We start from the raw sequence: 13,586 nt of genomic DNA on the forward strand, positions 1-13,586 counted from the left end.
TATAGATGCCGTGGGGCGGTAATATGAGGTTTTCTGAGAACGAGTCGGCGTCGTGCATTGTTGTCAGACCTGAGGGGCTTGCTGGGATCCCACCTCGCGCTATGTTGTTGAAGTAGAACGGGCGCGGACATCCCAAGGTCAAAATCGTGTATTGTTGCTACTTTCGTCACCTCATTGATTAGACAGCTCTAGACTACGGATACACCAGGCTCAAACTATCAAGAAGAGATTCGGCAGCCAACACCATTCATACAATGTCACTCACAATTTTGCCTCTTCATCCTACCTTTGCGGCACAGATCCGCGGTGTCGACTTCTCAAAACCGTTGACGGACGAGGTGTTTGATGAGATCAGGGCCGCCATTTCCAAGGTTGTACATGTACGGTCCCGTTCCAAGCTCCAGTTCGCTGACCTACAATCCAGTATGGTGTGCTGGTTTTCCCGGCAACAGGTCTAAATGACGATAGTCATGTCGCTTTTGCGCGGCACTTTGGCGAACTCGAAACCCGAAAGGACACGGGCGCGACGTCGCGAATGAGTTTGCCAGAGCTAACGGACCAGGGCAACATCGACGCCAACGGAAACATCATCGGCTCGAACGACCCTAGGGCTCAGATCAGCAAGGTTCGACCACTCAAGTAGCCGTGCGATGAGAAAAGTGGATGGGGTGCCTAATATACTTGAACAGGGAAACACGCTTTTTCACGTCGATAGCAGCTTCAACTCCCGCAGAGCGAGCTACTCCATCCTCCTCGCTCACGAGATCCCGCCTCCGAATGGCGGCGGAAACACCGACTTTGCGGACACGCGGGCAGCGTGGGACAACCTTCCCGAGTCCTGGAAGCAGGAGCTGTTACAGAAAAACTACGTCGCGGGCCACTCGTTCTGGCACTCACGCAAGAAGGCGTGCCCAGAGTTCTTCGCCAAGCTCGAGCCGGAGAACCACCCGATGAGCAAGCACAAGATCGCGCAGCTCCATGAAGCGAGCGGTCGGATGAACTTGTTCGTGCCGTCGCACTGCCATCATATCGAGGGGCTCGAGGCGGGGGAGGGGCGGGAGAAGCTGGAGTTTCTGTATCGGCATTCCACGCAGGACAAGTTCGTCGTCTCGGTCCCATGGAAAGAAGTGGGCGACTTGGTCATGTGGGATAACACGTGTACGCTGCATCGGGGCACGCCGGTCTTTGGGCTTCACAAACGTGACATGAGAAGGGCGACGGTGCTGGATGGCAGTAACGAGGCTTGGGGAGTAAATGAGAGAGTTGAGAGAGATTTCGCGTTTGCGCCTGAGGTTATGGCTGATGTGTTTCGGTGTCTTTCTGGGTGACAAGATAAAAGAAGGTGGGAGACAGGAAAGGAAAGCGCGCCTTTTGTACCCTACCTACCTACCTAGTTCAAGGGAAGAAAGGAACATACATGTACTTTGGTCAAGGAAGACAAAATCTTTTTGGGCACAAGGACGGAGCTGACCATTTGACTTCCTTCCATCTTTTTTATTTTCACCTCATCCACTGTCCTCCAGTGAGTCCAGTCTCCTTTCTCCTACTTTACTTCTGCATACAGATGGATTCTTTCTTTCTCTTTTCCTTCTTTTTATTTTTATCTCACATCTGAAGCAGCGCCCAAAACCAGATAAGGTTATTTGCCTCAACCATTCTCAGAAAAGCCTGCTAACACAAATGTCCTTGGCCCAGAACCCTCACTAGGAATCCTAAACTCACCTGCTGCTAGGCAAGTTAGGGGATAAGCTGTGCTACTGACCTCTCGAGGGAGTGAGATAGATGGTTTAGGGCCTAAGAAGTGCGCCTAATCTACCAGCAGTCATGAATCTACAAGTGAGGCCTGGGGGCTTTCTTTTACAGGTGTCCCTATGGGAAATTCTAATCAAGGTTCATCCTGCTCTTACTTAATTTCTTCTCTACAGGCATAAGCAAACTTCTTCTACATGTTGTTCACCTCCAACTCCTGCGCTCTGACTGGCCACTGTTGACCTTACCTACTTAACCTCCATTGACCCCTAGCAAAACTCACACCACTTTTATTGCTCTCATTCAACCTCAGTTGATCTCACTCAATCTCAGTTCTGGTACAGTTCACCATCTCTCAACATTGTCTTGGACCTATTGCCAGCTTTCAACACCAGCAGACAAAAACAAATAACACCGTTAACCACCCCGCAGCTATTCAGTCACTTCAATTCATAACCCCATCTTGCCTGTCGTTCTTATGTACACAGACATATCAAGACCTTCTCAACATCAGCAACTGCAGACGACAGTTGATCTTGTCCACCACCCGTCACCTGCCATTCATCTACTGGACCGCAGCCATGGCTGCCCGGCACCATCCCGTCTCGACTGAGTCCCGGAAGCACGATATCATTTCGTCAGCCATCGCCCAACCTCCCTAGTCTTCTCCCTCTGCCGGGCCCAAACAGCACTGCCGAAGCAGAAAACCAGAAGTCCCGAGGCCTTTCCGCTTCGAGTCCCATTTTCTTCCACCGCCTTCGACATCACGTGTGGACCGGTCTCCCGGTCTCGACGCGAGGAAACCATTCTCAACAAGCTTCCTTCCTCCCACGACCTTCATCCCACGACAAGGGAAGTAGCGAGGGTCGGGTTTCGCAGCAGCCAGCCATAAATCCTCCTGCCTCGAGGACTTCCGTGTCAAGAAAAACAGAATCAGAGCCTCGAGCCGATTCCCCCTTTTTCTCCTGTTTTTCGTCCCCCATACCTCACCTGGCAGACTTGAAACCTTTTTTCCTTCGTCGATCGACAATCGCTCACAGATAACGCCTGTTCTGACGTTCGAGTATTTGCGACACTGCACAGAAGATCCCTCTAATCGTCAGTCCATCCCTAGTAACCCCTCCGGCCATTCTGATCATCAACTGACCTCCTCATGGATTCGCCTCAGCATTCTCAATGGGCAACCGCAGCTCCTCATCCGCGAAGCGTCGTGCCCGAGCGGCACCCAAGAAGCCGGTCAAACCTCAGTTTCCAGTGGTCAAGATGGAACCTCGCACCTTCTCCAGCTTGCCCAACGAGGTGATTGTCCTCATCGCCAAAGAATCCATCGCCGAGGGCGGTCATCGCCACCTTCGCAGTTTCTGCCAGACGAACCGCCGCAACTTTGAGCTGTCTCAGCGAGAGCTCTATCGCTACATGGTCATTCATCATGAGCTCCAGCTTCTCTTTCTCGCGAGGAGCCTCATCGAGAACCCCTCGCTTCGTGGCATGATTCGCACCTTCATTGCCCGCGCCAATCAATGGCATTGCCGTCAGCGTGACTCTGACCCCTCTATCCGCGATTGGCACAACATTTCCGTCGACGAGTCCAAGCTCTCCCAACTCGACCGTCAGCTTCTCATCCTGAGCAGAGCCCACTGCACCCAAAAGTCTGTCGACAACATCCAGTGCGTTTTTGGCCTGCTGCTGTTCTTCATCAGCCAAGTAGAGCATGTCACCATCGAGGTGGACTGGTACTGGCCCGTTTTAGACAGCTTTCTGGCTGCTGGTCTCGCTTCTTCCACCCCCTTGCCCGCCGACGACTCGATGGACGTCAACCTGTACTCGGCCCTCCTGCCGAATTTGAAGACCCTCTCCCTGGCCACCAAGCTTTACCTTCGCAAGGAACTTCGGTTGATTCAGGCGAGACCTTTCCACCCTTTCAACGCCCTCACGGCTTCGACCAACCTTCGCGTCTTCGTCTTCGATGGAGACATGGATAAATGGGGCGATCTGGATGAAATTGAGTCGCCCATGAAGCTGACTTTTTCGACAGTCAAGCTGACCGCCAGCCATTTCTCGTCGTCGAGCCTCTGCAAATTCCTTCGTCACTGCCCCGACCTACAGCGCCTCGAGGTTGCGCCCCAGGGATACGCTGCCGACTATGGCAAAGAGGAGAACATCAATTCCGTCTTGCCCAAGTACTGTCCCCAGCTTCGAGAGCTGTCTCTTCGTCTCGGAGGAACCTCCCGAAGCTTCTTTCGTTCCGAACAGAGAACCCTTAGTTGTCTTCCCCAGTTGGTCCACTTGAAGGAGCTGCGCATCGAAGTGAATTCCTTCCTCATCCGCAACACACACCTCAACACGCTCATACTCCCCAACAAGCTTCCCGAGCAGCTGGAGAAACTCTTCCTCGATGCCTCAATGGCTTTGGTCCCTTTCCCGGCGCTCGGTGGAAGGATGACGGCCAGTACCCCCGAGGCCAGAACCTACAAGCGCGCCGTCGACAGCATGATCCAGGATCTCTGCAGGGCCCGAGAGGATCAGCTTCTTCAACTCAACACTATCGTCGTCGGTGCCAAGTACGTGAAGCCTGTGCTGTGGACCAAGAACGCCAACAAGACTTTGGCCGGAACCGGTGCCCGCCTCAGGGTGACGAGCGGCGTCGAGATTCACAAGCTGTGGGACTCGTCCTGGGACGCGATGAAGATTTGAGTCGACATCATAAAATAAGAATTGTGGGGGGTGATGGACGGTAACAAAGAGGCATGAAGTGGAGGTCAGGAATCGCGAAGTCGGAAGCATGAAGACGCAAAAAAATACGCCGCGAGCGAGGAATGTTGCGAAGAAAGCTCCTTGAAACAAGAATGCAATGCCTACATATAAACCAGGAGTAGGGGGGCCCCGAAATGATGGATTGGCTCTCGCTTCGCTGCTCGTTGCATGTATCTAGCAGTTCCATACCCTGGCCAGGACCTCTTTCGAAAGGCCCCATGCCGATGACAATTCTCCAAGCATTTGCATGAGATAATGGCTTTCTTCTGTGATGCCAAAAGCCTTTGCTGAGCGGCTTGCCTGCACCGTGCCATATACAAAAACGAGAGGAGCATGCTGAAGCCCATACTGACTCCTGTACGTTCGCAGCAGAGATGTGATATCCTGCGCCGACGTGACGCAGTACAGGCGGAGCTTCCCCTCGGCGTCTCCCCCGCGATATGCGACGGCTTGGTCGTAGTTCAGTGCGATTCGAACGCTGTGGAACAAAAGACTGGAGGAATTTAGACCTCCGTCTTCTCTTACAGATGGGAGAGGGGGGGGGAGGCCCGTATTGGGATGAGAACTTACTGCAGGGCCAGTACTCCAGGGATTGGTTTCGATGACGATGATGATCCCCACTTGTGCCACTTTGCAAAGTTCGGCAAGGATTCCCGCCAGCGATTCAATTCGAGGTTCAGGTTGTCGAAGCAAATCCGCCGGCTCAAGCCATCCAGGTTGGACCGCGGCGAGAAGAGGGTAGACATCATCTTCTCTATGACCCTGGAGAGGCGGATCTGCTCGTGGAGGTAGGGAATCATGGAGGAAGTCGCCTGCACCGGCTCAGTGTATTCCTCGTCGAAGCCCACGGGGCGCCAGAGGGCCATCTCGGGGGGTTCACTGTGCACGGAGTGAGAATCGCTCGTGGGAATGGCAGTGCCTTGGTAGACCGCAGGCATGGCAGGCACGGAGAGGTCATCACGTACGGGAGCGTCTCCATGGGTTGGACTTCGGCGGCATCATATACGAGGTAGACCGGGCGACCCAAGATCAGGCTGATGAGCTTGTCGGAAATGTAGCAGCCCCAGTAGATCCTCCGGCGGATCTCTACGTCCTCATTCGTCGCCAGCGACGAGTCGTGCTGGGCCCAGTCTTTGGGGTCTCTCTGAAACCCTAGGTCTTGGGCCATGCGGAAAGCGATTCCTATTTGGGAGTATTATAGTCAGTTAGGCAGCCCCCATCACGAGACGCTGACGGTCACACTCCTCTCGTCAAGAGTGGTACAGGAGGGAAATGAGGAAAGGCCCTCCTCACCAGAATACCCCCACCCTTTTGACGAATTTCCCCTCCCGATCTCGTACAGCGCCAGGCACAGGAAGGCCTGGACGGTGGCGACAGAAGGCCTCGTTAGCCCCGTGACCATGACAATGCTCTCGGCGGCGAGGAAGAAGCGCTCGCTGCGGGCTTTGGTGTCGATGCCGACGAGGGCGCCGAGTGCGCAGATAGAGAGCAGCAGGGCGGGCGACCAGTATTTGGCGCGCTCGCGGTCACGGTCGTGGCCGAAGTGGTCGCGCAGGAAGGCCTCGCGATAGATGAACATGAAGTGGGGGTACTGCCAGCGGAAGAACTGGGTCAGGGGCGCCATGATGTCGGAGGAGGACATGGAGAGGCCGAAGTGCTGCATGACGGACTCGAAATTGGATTCTACGCCGGAGAAGGAGGGGAGGCCCTGCGACGATGACGACGACGACGCCGCCACGTCGTCGGGGGTGTCGGCGCGGAAGATGGAGGTTGCGCCCTGGTGGACCTGGTGGGAGCCTTCGAAGCCGAGCTCCAGGTGGGCTTGGGAGCGGGCGCGGACGCCAAGGCGGGTAACGTAGTCACCGGGGGCGGTCCGGTTCGAGTCCTCCGGTTCTGGGGCGGCGTTGTCGGCGCTGGCGTTGACGGTCGATGTCTCCTCAAGGGCAGCGACTGAGGTAAGCATCGCGTCCCTCTCCTCGGGCGTCGCGGCGCGGAGGCCGCGGACGAAGGATTCGAACCAGGCGAGACGCGACTCGAGGCTCGCGACGTACTCGTGGGAGACGGGAACGCGTTTGCGGTCGAGGGGGCGGTACTCGCAAGGCGTGCTTGCGGCGGTGCAGTTCTGGCATGGTTCGGTGCGGGAGCACTTGAACTGGCGGCGAGGACGGTCTCAGCACAAGGGAATGAGAGCACGAGACAGAGCGCCAACCGATGATGGAAGACAGGCCCATGTATGGCTCAGTGAAGTGAGGGAGACTGACTTTTCTGAATTGGCATCGTTTGCAACTGCTCTCATCGTCAGACCTTACAGGTCCTTTAGAGTTCAGGAATAAACTCACGAGATTCTTTTGGTTGGTTTAGCTGATGGCGGTTGGTCGTCTGGAGGCATGGTTGAGATTCGAGGGAGATGTCGACGAAAGAAGCACGTGTCACGTGTTGGGGGGGGAAGGGGAGGATGTTCGGCGGCCCGTGGCCCTCTTGGCTAAGAACTCTAAAATGGAGCCGGTACAAGCACCGTTCTCGGGGGCCGTTTTTATTTTGACTTCGACCCGGAACCTAACCCAAAATTGCGCTCTGCGTACATGTATGTGCCTTGTTCTTGTTAGTCGGTCGTGGCCATGCCAGCCAGCCAGCCAGACCCTGCCTGCCTGTCCGCCTACGATGCTTTTTCTCGACCAGCTGGCTCATTCAAGACGCGGGCTTCTTTCTTTCTGCTTTTTGGCCGACGGCTACATCCGTGGACGATGGACGCGTTTAGGGATGTGGTGGAAAGCCTTGATGCAGGCTGGTTTCCATGACATGATAAAGCTTGTCTATTCGGGATAGGTTTCACGCCCTGCACTTGACACTGGCTAGTGACAATCTGTAATGAAAGACCAAATGGACCCCGAGACGCAACAGCGCCTAACTCCGCTCGCGTTTTTACCAGCTTCACCTCGATGATGTTCGAGTCCAATATTAAGACCGTCCCCCGACTGGTGTGCGTCGTCTGCCATCATTTACAGCCATAGAGAATCGCCCAACGCCCGCACCGACGTCGTCGTCGGCGGCTTCTTCGCCGGCCTCCAGCTCGCCAAGCGGCTCTTCCAATAGCTGCCTACGCTACTGCGTCGTCCTTGTTGAGAGGATCTCGTATTCAATCTCAATAAGAAAAAGAAAAAAAACTGCTTCCCTAAGCTAACTCAATCCTCGCAGCACTACGTCGCAGGCGACGAAAAGAATGCCTTTTTCCCGTACACCGGCGCCTTTGGGGGGGGGGGTTGAATGACGTCGTCCAGCCCAAGTTGACGAGCAAGGGTATTGATCTCATTCAGGGTGAGAGGCTGAGGACGGTGGCCTAGAGTGACAAGATGTTGAGTCTGGACGGTGACGGTATTCCCGAGAAGGCGCGCTGCACTTCCAAGATGGCAGCCAAGAGAAGTTAGACCCGGTGGTGATTTTCCCGCGTGTATTCTCATGCGTTGGTTGCATTGGTGAAAACGAATCGACATAGACCCAGTGAACGGGCGCCATCCCAAACACGGACTTCCTCTCGTAGTTTGTTACCTCCCTCCTGTTCAACAAGACAGGCCAAGTCCTTGTGAAGCCAAGGCTCCAACCTGATGACGGGGCCCGTCCAAGCATCTTCGTCCTCAGAGACATCTCGGAGACCAAGAGTCCGCGGATGGGCAGGACGGTAATGACGCAGGCCGATCTCGTGTCCGGGAACATGGCCGCTCTGATACATAAGACTGGGCTGCACGGTTACGAGACCAAGACAATTGACGGACATACTGAAGCTGGGCTCGCGGAAGGGAGTGGGGTCAACATTATGATTCCGCACAAGAGCAAGGGCCTAGACTTCGAGGTCGGGCAGGCATGTTGGTATCTCAGCGAGTAACTTTTGGGCCACTTTCCGACGAGTTTTGGACATACTTCTAAGCCCCTTCGCAGAATCTTGAAGTCTCTTCTGAACACCTAATCTACTCTTCCGTTCCTAGACAAACTACATGATGGTACCCTAGTTCGCCTCGCTACCTTGGGCACCGCACCTCTTACTGCAGTAGTGTTCAAACTAGAAGAAAGGAAGAAAACCAACTTTTAGCCGCATACTCATAGAAACTCAGATGGTGTTAAGACATTACCTCATCGCCACCAATATGCCAACCGTCAGAGTGGCAGGTGAGTTGAATCTAAAGGGTTGTCAGTGTGGGCTAAGGCGAAGCGGAAAGTGGACGAAACACACCGGGCTGTAAAAGCAATCGGGGCACCTATCCCACTGCTTATTTCCAGTATTGCGAGCCCTGTAGAGTCTGCAAGCACACTCGGTGGCTTCCTTGTGGATTTCGTAGTCCTTGGCCCAGGTGTAGCTAGGACTGAAGGGGGTGCCGCCAACAGGGGAACGTGTTCGGCCGGTGACACAAAGAGCGTCGTTATGCAGGCCGGCAAGGGCTCTGTGGTAATAAAAAAGTTAGCAATCACATCTCCCTTGAAAGACATATGCAAGGAGAAAGACCAACCCAGTGGCAGAAAGTGCCAAGATGAGCGAGACTGTGGACAGATACATGATTATAATCCTTGTCGTTGGATGTAGAAAGTTATGTCTGAAGAAAACAAGATGGAGATGAAGCAAGCCGTCGAAGAGGGAAGAAGATGGAAGACCATTTTATAATAGCTCGGGATCTCCTGTTTACCAATGAGCTTGTGGAGTCAGACAATGAGGCCTAGATACTTTGACTGATGTCGCGGGCCATCGTCTCGGGTCAAAGAACAAGGCTTCAACGCAGGCCCATCTCAACAATCCATAATCAGGATGGATACAAGCGGTGCAATTGTTTCTCCGACTTATGATGCACTTACGAAGTACCACCGCTCAGCTGACTGAGGTAAGTACGTACGTTATTGATGAACCACTTGACAGCTAACGAGTCATTATACGCAGCTAGCTGGGGTTGATTTCTCAACTCGTCAAGGCCATGATCCCTGAAGGCCCCATTGCAGTGACTCTTGCAAATAGAGCCTCTCTTGCACGAGCAATGATGATGTTTAGCTAAACTGAACGGCCTAGGCCTAGTTGTTACGGGTCCTGGATTTTACGTGTGGCTTGTCAGGGAAGTAGACGCAATCTGAGTAAATTAAGTGGATAGTATCTTGCAGACCATGGTAAATTGGATTTTTGTCCAGAAAAACGAAAACGAGATAAGCATTTGTTCCCGGGAGCGTCAGCACAAGTTGGATGCCGGATTCTGATGCGGAAGTGGAGATGGCGACTAGATCGACTGGTCAGATCACGCAAAATCTATCTCCGTTGGTCCTACCTTTTCACGGCCGCCGTCGGAAGATCCCCTTCACTTTGAACCTAGAACCCACCATCACCAATACGAGTAACGGCATCACTTTGTACTATGCTTTCAGCTCGATCGAGTGACCCTGTGAGACCAATAATACACCGCGACATCTATGAGGATGAACTCGTTTCATTGGATCTACTCAACCTCGGGACAAGAGGTACCGATTCTTCTTTGTACCTCTAGAACCGAGAACAGGAAAAGAATTCATTTTCGGAAAGTGAAATGCGCGGAGAGCTCTTCGCAGTTGTAGAGGCTTAGATGGATCCGCTTTATCGGAGTGAGGGTTACTAAGTGCAACAACTAGCGCATTTGCCAGAGAGGGACCCCGATGCGTTTCGAGTCAGGACAGGCTTGATGTACTGTACTTCATAGACGTGATGCTAAGAATCCAAACCAAAACCCCTGGATTTCAGATCAATAGTAAACAAGACTAGACCAGAAAACGATATGAGAATTGAACAAAAGATCATGTGCGCTAATGTGGGATCAGCCTCGGATTTAGATGGTGCCGGCATCAAAAAGCGCAGAGGTATGAAATGACTCGGGGCAGAGCTGTATATAAGCTCGGAGAAAGTCTGCATTTCCTAACTGTTTTCGCAGCCTGCATCTATCATAATTGTGCTACAACCAGTCCTCTCTTTCAATACATTTCAAGATGAAGTTCACCCTGCTCGCCGGTCATTTCCTGACTTTTGCTGCCGCCAGTGCAGTACCTATCCTCGAAGGCAACCTAGCCACGAGAGAGCTCCAACCTGGTGAAATCATACTCATCAACGGCAACAAGAGTAGGTCATTTTGCTCCTCTAAGCTCAAAGAACGAGATGCTAACCCTCGCTGGCAGCGGATGTTGTTACTGAAGCCGCGCTCCATGAGTTCTATAAAGCGGAAGGCATTCTTCTCGAGAAGCCTGCCATTGACGAGGAGTGGCTTAACTTCGTCCCCGAGCTTGTCAACGAGACCTCGGCTGAACTTTCGGCCCGTCAGATACGGTGCTCTCCCACCACATCTTTGGTCGTGGATAGGCAGGAAAGATTTATCGATTGGGACGTGCAGATGTCCCCAGTTGTTCTTGGAGCTGGCGCCGGCATTACCCTCAGGGTTGAGAGTGGCTGGACTGTTTCCAACGCCGTGTCTGTTTCGGCTGGTGTTGACGACACTTGGGTAAAGGACAGGCTCTCTACCACCTTTGGGGTCAGCTACACTCGGACTTGGACCTCTGTCACGTCTCAGAGCTACCAGGTCCCAATTCCCGCAGGCCAGCGTGGAGTCTTTGTTACGCAGCCCTGGACGAACCGCAAATACGGCCGCACCTTCCGGGGATGCCCGGGCTCAATGGTCCAGACCGGAACCTTCATGGCAGACTCGCACGAAGAAGGATCATACGACAATTCTCGCTGGGTCTCTGGCCAAATTACTGCTTGCATCAAGCGTTATGGGCCCAAGCAAGTAGGAAAGAGGATGACTCGCTGCAACGGACAGGGCGAGTTTCGATGAAGGAAATACGACTTGTCAGTCTTTGATTTTGCAAGATTTCCACAAAGTCTTTGCAAGTATGAAGGATTCAATTTTAGTGATAAGGAAACCAAGCTTCCTTGTCTGATTGGTTTTTGTTAGGAGGTGGGAGGGGGGGGAGGGTGAGAGAAGTGGGGAGCGGAGAGATATAAGGGTTAGAAGCATACGAGGTTACTGGTTTGGTTTGGTTTATCTTGGGAGGTGTAAGGGGAGGAGGTTGGCTTTCAGTTCAGGTAGAAACACGTTCTTATTTTTATTTCTTGATACAAAAAAGGAGCTTATTATACGTCTCACTTTGTCTCCAGTGCCTGTTTCAATGTTCCAAGGGATCACATAATAAACACAATCAGGATTTTTCAAGTGACGCCTGTCTAGATATGAAGTTGTATGAAACCACGTTTCCATGCTATCCATATGCAACAGCCGGCGATAATAGGTAAGTCCGAGGCAAAGCCCCGCTTCCACTGGGATAGGAACGATCCCTCAATTAAGCACAGCAAACACTCTTTAATCTGCATCGAGTTAATATCTATTGCCTCACAGACATATGCACACTTGTTTTAGATCATACATACACCTAGCATGTGTGTCATCTGTAAGACGCATTAAACGGTATCTTTTTCCAACTGATTAACCCCTGCAGCCAGGAGAAGCGTTCTAAGACTCAGGAGCATAGGGTAGACACGCCTTTTCTTCTTTCAGGAATCTGAACTTCAGGGTGCCTTTGTAATCATGTATTACTGATGTGAATTTGATTCCTAGTTTCTCTCCGCGCCGTATCGCTAGTTGCGGGTGAGTCATTTGGCAGCTTGCTGGTTCACAATGTTGGTTAGAGTACGTACAGCTCCGCAACTCCCCAGTGATGTATCCACTGCGTCAAGATTCACCAATAGGAAAGACTCCTGGGAGCCTGTCAACGAGGCCCAATAGGAATAACTCCTTTATCAGACACCACTTTGAGTAGGGCAGCCAGTATCAACCAATAGGATCAACTCCTCTCAGCATGCACACGTTATCCCAAAGGAGTCTCGTCTCGTCCTGGAAGGCATAGTACACCAACCGACTTAGAAGGTATAAGAACAAGCTCATGTTCCTCACTTGAAAAACCTGTCAGACAGCAGTTTTTACTCCACAGACCCAAGAGCATCTCATCTCCGATAATCTCGCCTTTTGACCTCGTTCTAATACAACATCAAACGGTTCTAATTTGACCTGTCTTCTACTTTATCATTCAAAATGTCTTTGCCTCGCCGTGCTCTTATCAGCATTACCTCCGCTCAAGCGACGCTCTTTCAAGGCAAGGAGACTACAGGACTGTTTATCAGCGAAGCTTTACACCCCTACAATGTCCTGAAGGCTGCCGGCTTCGAGGTTGATCTCGCCTCCGAGACCGGCTCATACACCGCGGATTGGCTTTCGCAGCAACCCGACTTTCTCAACGGTAAAGATCTTGCCGTCTGGGAAAACGTTGAGAGCGACTTCCGGAAGAAGCTTGACAACATGCCCAAAGCCGCAGACCTGGATGGCTCCAGTTATGGCATCTTCTATGCTTCAGCCGGTCATGCCGCCCTGATCGATTATCCTACGGCCACTTCACTTCAGAGAATTGCCGCGCAAGTCTGGGCCAACGGCGGCGTAGTGTCATCTGTGTGTCACGGTCCCGCCATTTTCGCCAACCTGGTTGATCTGGCGACCAACGAACCTCTCATCAAAGGCAAGAGGATCACGGGATTTACCACTGAGGCCGAGCACACCATGAAAATCATGGATGATCTCAGAAGCTGGGGCTCTGAAATGGTCGAAGAAGTCGCCGCTCGACTCGGTGCGACATGTAGGCATTCTCTCGTCCAAGACTTCACACTTCAATGAAGCTAACCTCTGATGTAGACGAACGTGCACCTGGGATCTGGGACGATTTCTATGTGGTCGATGGCCGTCTCGTCACGGGCCAGAATCCTGCCAGTGCTAAATCCACTGCAGAGGCTGCAGTGGCAGTTTTTGAAAAGTTGTAATAGGAATCCTTGTCGACAAAACCTGTTGTCCAAGGATACTGAGGTTCCGGTGTTGGAGGAAATCCAACAGATAGAATACGGCTGAGTAGGCAGTAGAAGTCAGGCAGATCTTAGGGTGAATTGCTTGTTTTATTCTTGGTTACTCCTTATAGAAACTTCTCACCTTGTTTTGCACTGCCATATCAAAATCAGTGTCTTTTGGAAAATCAAATAGCGTCCCCTTCATCAT

At 52.5% G+C, this 13,586-nt stretch overlaps 6 protein-coding genes across 6 annotated transcripts; 4 read left to right on the forward strand and 2 right to left on the reverse strand.

Moving 5' to 3' along the window:
* Positions 1-254: 254 nt before the first annotated feature.
* Positions 255-1,328, forward strand: CH63R_06735 (Alpha-ketoglutarate-dependent 2; the record flags this gene model as incomplete). Its single annotated transcript, XM_018301710.1, has 3 exons — positions 255-380; positions 425-625; positions 690-1,328. 3 exons carry the CDS (start codon positions 255-257, stop codon positions 1,326-1,328), a joined length of 966 nt encoding a protein of 321 aa, XP_018159560.1.
* Positions 1,329-2,925: 1,597 nt separating this feature from the next.
* CH63R_06736 (uncharacterized protein) lies at positions 2,926-4,443 on the forward strand (the record flags this gene model as incomplete). The annotated part of the gene is made up of 1 exon (XM_018301711.1): positions 2,926-4,443. The coding sequence occupies one exon, from the start codon at positions 2,926-2,928 to the stop codon at positions 4,441-4,443; it is 1,518 nt and encodes a 505-aa protein (XP_018159561.1).
* Positions 4,444-4,677: 234 nt separating this feature from the next.
* Positions 4,678-6,892, reverse strand: CH63R_06737 (Transcription factor; the record flags this gene model as incomplete). Its single annotated transcript, XM_018301712.1, has 5 exons — positions 4,678-4,996; positions 5,074-5,382; positions 5,469-5,685; positions 5,797-6,608; positions 6,843-6,892. The coding sequence occupies 5 exons, from the start codon at positions 6,890-6,892 to the stop codon at positions 4,678-4,680; spliced, it is 1,707 nt and encodes a 568-aa protein (XP_018159562.1).
* A 1,065-nt stretch (positions 6,893-7,957) lies between these two features.
* On the reverse strand, positions 7,958-9,049 carry CH63R_06738 (uncharacterized protein; the record flags this gene model as incomplete). Its single annotated transcript, XM_018301713.1, has 4 exons — positions 7,958-8,338; positions 8,628-8,675; positions 8,729-8,936; positions 9,003-9,049. 4 exons carry the CDS (start codon positions 9,047-9,049, stop codon positions 7,958-7,960), a joined length of 684 nt encoding a protein of 227 aa, XP_018159563.1.
* A 1,439-nt stretch (positions 9,050-10,488) lies between these two features.
* CH63R_06739 (uncharacterized protein) lies at positions 10,489-11,327 on the forward strand (the record flags this gene model as incomplete). The annotated part of the gene is made up of 2 exons (XM_018301714.1): positions 10,489-10,618; positions 10,675-11,327. The coding sequence occupies 2 exons, from the start codon at positions 10,489-10,491 to the stop codon at positions 11,325-11,327; spliced, it is 783 nt and encodes a 260-aa protein (XP_018159564.1).
* A 1,254-nt stretch (positions 11,328-12,581) lies between these two features.
* Positions 12,582-13,357, forward strand: CH63R_06740 (IgE-binging protein; the record flags this gene model as incomplete). Its single annotated transcript, XM_018301715.1, has 2 exons — positions 12,582-13,176; positions 13,233-13,357. 2 exons carry the CDS (start codon positions 12,582-12,584, stop codon positions 13,355-13,357), a joined length of 720 nt encoding a protein of 239 aa, XP_018159565.1.
* Positions 13,358-13,586: the final 229 nt, after the last annotated feature.

This window comes from Colletotrichum higginsianum, chromosome 4 (genome assembly GCF_001672515.1).
Source record: "Colletotrichum higginsianum IMI 349063 chromosome 4, whole genome shotgun sequence".
Lineage (NCBI taxonomy): Eukaryota > Fungi > Ascomycota > Sordariomycetes > Glomerellales > Glomerellaceae > Colletotrichum > Colletotrichum higginsianum.